Source organism: Pelodiscus sinensis, chromosome 1, assembly GCF_049634645.1.
Source record: "Pelodiscus sinensis isolate JC-2024 chromosome 1, ASM4963464v1, whole genome shotgun sequence".
NCBI classification, from domain to species: Eukaryota; Metazoa; Chordata; order Testudines; family Trionychidae; genus Pelodiscus; species Pelodiscus sinensis.
In genome coordinates this window covers 327,297,417-327,303,454 of record NC_134711.1, presented here as the reverse complement: position 1 = coordinate 327,303,454, position 6,038 = coordinate 327,297,417, and the positions used below count along the sequence as shown (strand labels likewise).

Here is a 6,038-nt window from a genome sequence, read left to right as displayed (position 1 = left end):
CTGACTTTTCATATGTGTGAAGAACAAAGGCCAAAGATGCCATGTGATGCAATTCCCACAAGCAGACGGGGCTTTCAGTACAATGAGACAGAGGAGGAATGAAACAGAGAGTGGTGCAGGTTTCAGGGGATGGTAATAGACGGGCATACACTTGGTGACTGTCTCAACAAGTTATTTCAAAGTAAAGCAATGCAAACAGCTGTGTGTGGCAAAGGTGGATTACAAGATTTCTATGTTCCCATTGTAACCCACGGTGGAGCATGGGCAGAGGTAGGGGAGGGTTTCCCAAACTACCTAGGACTGTCTGACCTCCAACCTCATCACTGAATCACCCCCACAGCCCAGCCGAGTCCTCTGCCGCTGCACAGAACAGCTGCCCATGCAAACAGCCTGCAGCCTTCGCCCTGCACTTGGCATGTTACAGACAGTGAAACCTGCCCACGTACCCAGTTCCTGCTAGAAGGGAGCCGCTGGCACCAGAGGTCTTCACCCTGAAGCACAAGGAGTCATCAGAGAGGTTGCATGGGCATCAGGCAGTGTGTGTTCAGAGAGGGAGGCAGCTGCCTTTATGCAGCATGTTTGTACCTTCCCTTGGGGCCACTTGGCTATCAGGGAACCTCAGCTGCTTGGCTTTGTGTTCATCAGCCTTAACCCCATCACAGCCAATGGTAAATTGCAGGAGGCCAAATCATGAGGGATACACGTCGATGCTAAACAACTGGATTCCAGCGACAGCCTTTCTTCAGGCTCTGCTCTGGGTACCTGGGCTTTTGAACACTGTTGTGTATGATTGCAATTAAATACATGGCTCCCATCAGGGTGACTGACTAGTAATAATTGTGCTGTTGAATAATAATAATAATAATAATAATAATAATAATAATAATAATAATAATAACACAGGGCTACCTGTTATAATAATACTCTGATAATATCATATTTATCATGCTATAATAATAATATAGGCTCAACATCATGAGATTATTTCTTTCCAAATACCTTTTGATTTTAACCATTTAGGCTGAAATTGCTTCAGGTTTTATTATTATTTCTGCAACTCATTTTTTAAAATATTTTTTTAGGAACACCGAAAGCTGCAATTTCCATGTGTGGTCTTCAGTTCAGAATGTGAGGCTTTCGGAATGACAGGAAATTGTATGAGATTTCCAACACAATCCCAACAGTCCCTGTCTGAAGCAGAGCACCCACACATGAAGGCCCCGAGGATCAGTTAATGGCCGTTTTCGGCCCCACCATCCATAGGGGAAGATGCTGTTTCCCTCTGTACTGGGCTACAGAGCCAGTGATTGGAAGGACCAACATTACACCACCAACCTGCAGATGTAATAGTGACCGGCTCAGAGTCACTGATTTCTCAAGTCCAGCTCAGAGGGTGTCCTCACCTTGCATAGACATGAGACATGCACACACTGGATAAGCAAGGCCATGAACATTCTTAATATGGAGAGGTGAGACCCATGCCCAGTTCCAGATGCCTGCTGCCAATTCTCTATTGGTATGAACAACCCCCTCCCCCAGACACAGCTAAAACGTGGTGATGATGGAACTTTAGATGCAGCATGTGATGCTTATCCCTCAGGTTAGAGCAGGCCTCCTTACTCATGGAGTAGGTCGGGGTCTGTATTAGATGGAGGGGCAGCCCTGCAGGGCTCTCTTTGACCAGGCAACACTCTCCAGCTACTTTAAAATCTGTCCTGGGTTCTCCTCTTACTGCCGAGGTGCAGGAGGAGCTGGGAAGTCCCTCACCACAATGGGTGCTCTGCTAATGACAAGACACGTTAGTAAGGAGTGTAGGGAAGAGCCGAGGTTCTCCACACAGTGCCCACCTGGGAATGCCTCATGTTCCATGGGGGATTCCTAGCCTAGGTAGTGGAAGAATTCATGTACCAAAATGGAGTTCAGCGTTATGTGATGCAGTCACATGACCTTTCATGCTTTTGAGTCATGGTAGTGATTGTCCACCGGCTAACTCATACATCTCTAGGACAGCTCTTCAGGTGAAAATAAGCTTTCAGCGGGACTCACTGTCTATTTGATCACCTGTTCAACTCAATAGACATAAGAATATAAGAACAGTCAAACTAGTTGTGACAAAAGATCCAACCGTGGCCAATGCCAGAGAACAAAAAGAACAGACAATCAGCAAGTGATCCATCCCCCGTTGTCCCTTCCAAGCTCTGACACACAGAGTCTAGGGGCACCATTCTTGCCCATCTTGGGTAAAAAGCCATTGATGGACCTATCCTCAAAGAATGTATCTAGTTCTTTCTTTGAATCCTGTTAAAGTATTGGCATTCACAGCATCCTCCGGCAAGGAGTTCCACAGGTTGGCTGTGCTTTGTGAGAAGAAATGCTTCTTTTTGTCTGTTTTGCTTGTCTATTAGTTTCATTTTGGTGACCCCTGGTCCCTCTGGACCTCTTGCTCCATTCATCTGAAGAAGTGGGTTGTGCCCACAAAAGGTCATGATATCATCTACATTTTTGTTAGTCTCTAAGGTGCTGCAGGATCATTCATTGTTTTTTTAAAGTTTTTTCTCTAGTTCTTTTGTTATGGGAAAGAGTAACCGTCTCTTTTTCAACATGAAAAGACCCAAACGTATTAAGCTGTGTTCATATGACATCCATTCCATATCTCTAATTGTTGTTGCCCTTTACTGAACCTTTTCCAATTCCAATGTATCTTGGGTGAAGATGTGGGCATATCATGTATTTATAAAAAGGAAATATGATATTTTCTATTTTATTATGTGTCCTTTTCTTAATTATTTCCTATATTCGGTTTGCTTTTTTGCCTGCTGCTTCATATTGAGTGGATGTTTTCAAAGAACTAATTACAAAGAATCCAAGACCTCTTTCTTCAGTGATAACAGCTAATTAAGACCTTATCATTTTATAAGCATAGTTGGGATTATGTTTTCCGACATGTGATACTTTGCATTTATCAGCATTGAATTTCATCTACTGTTTTGTTGTCCAGTCACCCAGTTATGTCATATACTTATGGAGCTTTTCACAGTCTGCTGTGGACTTAATTATCTTGTGTTGGCTGATTGTGTATAAAAATTTGTGAGTTTTACCGAAGTGCAAACACATTTGAAATACAAATCCATAGTCCATCTTTTAATCTCCAGAGACAAAATGATACATGCACAAAAGGATCATCATATTGAGCAAACCAGTTTTGCCATAGACATCTCACAAGACATATCTTGTACAAGCTGAATCATAATTACATCACAATGAATATAATTGAATTGAATGTTGTTGAATTCAGAACCCAGCCCTAAGGACTTCTCCCGTGTTCTGCAAAGAAGCAGAAGCTTAATTTCAGTAGCTTAATTTGAACTCTCAGGAGAGGAGAAAAGTAAAAAAAAAAAATGCATGTGAGGCGTTGAAGCACATTTACCTACTGCTTCAATGGAGGACAGCTACATACAGTGACTCTTCACCATGCCCGTGCCATGTGATTGCATACCTCACCAGGGGATACATCCAGAAGTGGAGGCCCAGAAAGGGTGTCTGTGGGACAATCACAGCTGTAAAACCACACGGAGCTCAAGTAGGCTGCAGAACTCAGACACACAAGACAAGAAAGGGGCAGGGAGCTCAGCAGGATTCAAGGACGGACGGGATGCTTCTATGGATAACCAGTACATCCAATTACAGAAATGAAGATTTGGTTTTAAATGTCTTGGAAGGGCTTTAAATCTTCCTGATTTATACCAGAAAATCTATTTAAATAATGGGTGTAAATGCAAAATCAGTGGTGTAAATGCAAATATAAGTTTGCTGATTTTCCATGGACTCTTGGGAGTCTCTCAATGACCATTCAAGGCAGAAAGATGTTGTGTTAAATATCATCTGGTGTCCTTTCCTTTTGCTTTTCAGGAAGGAAAGCTGAGCACTCCTTGGACCTGCCTAGTACAGAATGTCAGCTGTAAATGACAACCATTCGCAATAGCAGTGTTCCTTCTCACTGGGATACCTGGCCATGAAGATGTCCATCTCTGGATCTCCATCCCCTTCAGCATCATATATGCTATTTCGATATATGCAGCCATTATATTCTTTATAAAAACAGACCCAAGCCTCCATGAGCCCATGTACATTTTCCTTTCCATGCTGTCCACCAATGACTTCGGTGTATTGATAGCCACCGTACCAACAATACTGGGTGTATTCTTGCTTAACTCCAGGGAGATTAGCCTCCATGCCTGTTTGGCCCAGCTGTTTTTCATCCACTCTCTTTCATTCATTGAATCCTCTGTGCTCTTGTCGATGGCCTTTGACCGCTTCATCGCAATCTGTAACCCAGTGAGATACGCCTCCATCTTAAGCCCGCCAAGAATAGCCAAGATGGGGCTGGTGTTTGCGGTGAGAGGGGTGGTTGTAGCATTCCCACTCTCTCTTTTTCTGAAATGGTACCAATACTGCCGAGCTAGTGTCCTGTCCCATTGCTATTGTATAAACTCGGATGTCATGAAATTGGCTTGTTCAGACATAAGAGTCAGAACAAGGCAGCTCCTGGCAGGAACAGGCCCAGAGCACATGATACCTGTAGAAATAGGAGGCCTTGTGAAATCATGACTGGGGCATCAGTGGTTTAACATTCTCAGATGGTTTTGAATGTCGGGTCTCTGTGTAGTTTGAACAACACACCGTGGAGCATGGGCAGATGGAGGGGAGGGTTCCCAAGTTCCCTAGCACTGCCGGCCCTCTGGCCCCATCACTGAGTCACCCCGACAGCCCAGCTGAGTCCTCTGCCGCTGCACAGAACAGCTGCCAATGCAAACAGCCTGCAGCCTTCGCCCTGCACTTGTCATGTTACAGACAGTGACACCTGCCAACATACCCAGTTCCTGCTAGAAGGGAGCCGCTGGCACCAGAGGTCTTCACCCCACAGCACAAGGATTCACTGGTGAGGTTACACGGGCAGCAGGCAGTGTGTGTTCAGATAGGGAGGCAGCTGCCTTTATGCAGCATGTTTGTACCTTCCCTTGGGGCCACTTGGCCATCAGGGAACCTCAGCTGCTTGGCTTCCTGTGCACCAGCTTTAACCCCGTCACAGCCAATGGAAAATGGCAAAAGGCCAAATCTCAGGGGATGGGGGCTGATGTTAAACAACTGTCCTGTAGCACCCGCCCTGCTGCAGGCTCCATTCCTGGAATCTGGGCTTGTCAGCCCTGTACGTATGGGTCTGATCAGTCCCCTTCACGGAGGCTGAGTGGTAACAATGCTGCTGCAAGAGCTGTGATCTTGTTGAAATAAGAATAAGAATATGAATAATAAACCCGATTTCTCCTCACTTGGCCCCTTTCCTGAGCAGCAAGCAGAGAAGGGAGATTCCACAAGGCTCCAGACAGGAAAAATCCCCTCAAATTGTTCCAGGAGGGGAGGTCCCTTCCTTTTGCCCTGAAGATTGAAAAGGGGGACCCAGGAACCCCCAAACTTATGCACAATGCTCCTCTGGTAGCGTGGCCCAGCCACCCACAGTCTCTGGGCCTCCACAGCTGCTCTAGGGCCCTCGCCAGCTCCCGGCTAGCACAGGCTGATCCGAGACGTGTTACCAGGGCCTGTCACGGTAGCTACTGCCTGCTGACCCTTGGCACTGTGCAGGGAGGAGGGGGCTGCACAGAGAGGGGAAGGCCGGTGAGAGTCGCTGACGGGCCCAGTTCCGAGCCAGACCCTGGTTTGGCAAGTTTCAAACTTTATATCTCCAGAGTGCAGCCACTGAGTCCATCTGTGCCACCTTTACGTGCAAGGAGAGGCAGATGCGAAGCGTCCAATTCGCCTTGGGGATCCAGGCGGTGGCCGCTGGGCAGCCTCAGGGCAGCTGAGCCTGCAGGGAGAAATGACCCTTTTCCTATGGAAACTCAGCCCCAAAAAGTGAATGAACAGGAAACTTTTTACTCTGGGTGAAAATTTTTCAGGGAGTGAAAAGAAAAGCCCTGTGCTTCCCGGTCCAGCTCCAGCTCCACCCATGTGCCTCTGTCCTCCGTGCTACAGGACGCAGCGTC

The 6,038-nt window shown here is 46.4% G+C and overlaps 1 protein-coding gene across 1 annotated transcript; it reads left to right on the top strand.

The window, feature by feature from the left end:
- The first annotated feature begins 1,518 nt into the window (after positions 1-1,518).
- Positions 1,519-4,608, top strand: LOC142827890 (olfactory receptor 51G2-like). The gene is made up of 2 exons (XM_075924307.1): positions 1,519-1,600; positions 3,986-4,608. The coding sequence occupies exons 1-2, from the start codon at positions 1,519-1,521 to the stop codon at positions 4,606-4,608; spliced, it is 705 nt and encodes a 234-aa protein (XP_075780422.1).
- The last annotated feature ends 1,430 nt before the right edge of the window (positions 4,609-6,038 follow it).

Bases quoted from the DNA above. Each gene is read 5' to 3' on its own strand.
- LOC142827890 (XM_075924307.1), top strand. From the start codon at position 1,519: ATGAACAACCCCCTCCCCCAGACACAGCTAAAACGTGGTGATGATGGA. The intron at 1,601-3,985 runs GTTAGAGCAGGC...TCGCAATAGCAG, and splicing joins ATGTGATGCTTATCCCTCAG to TGTTCCTTCTCACTGGGATA.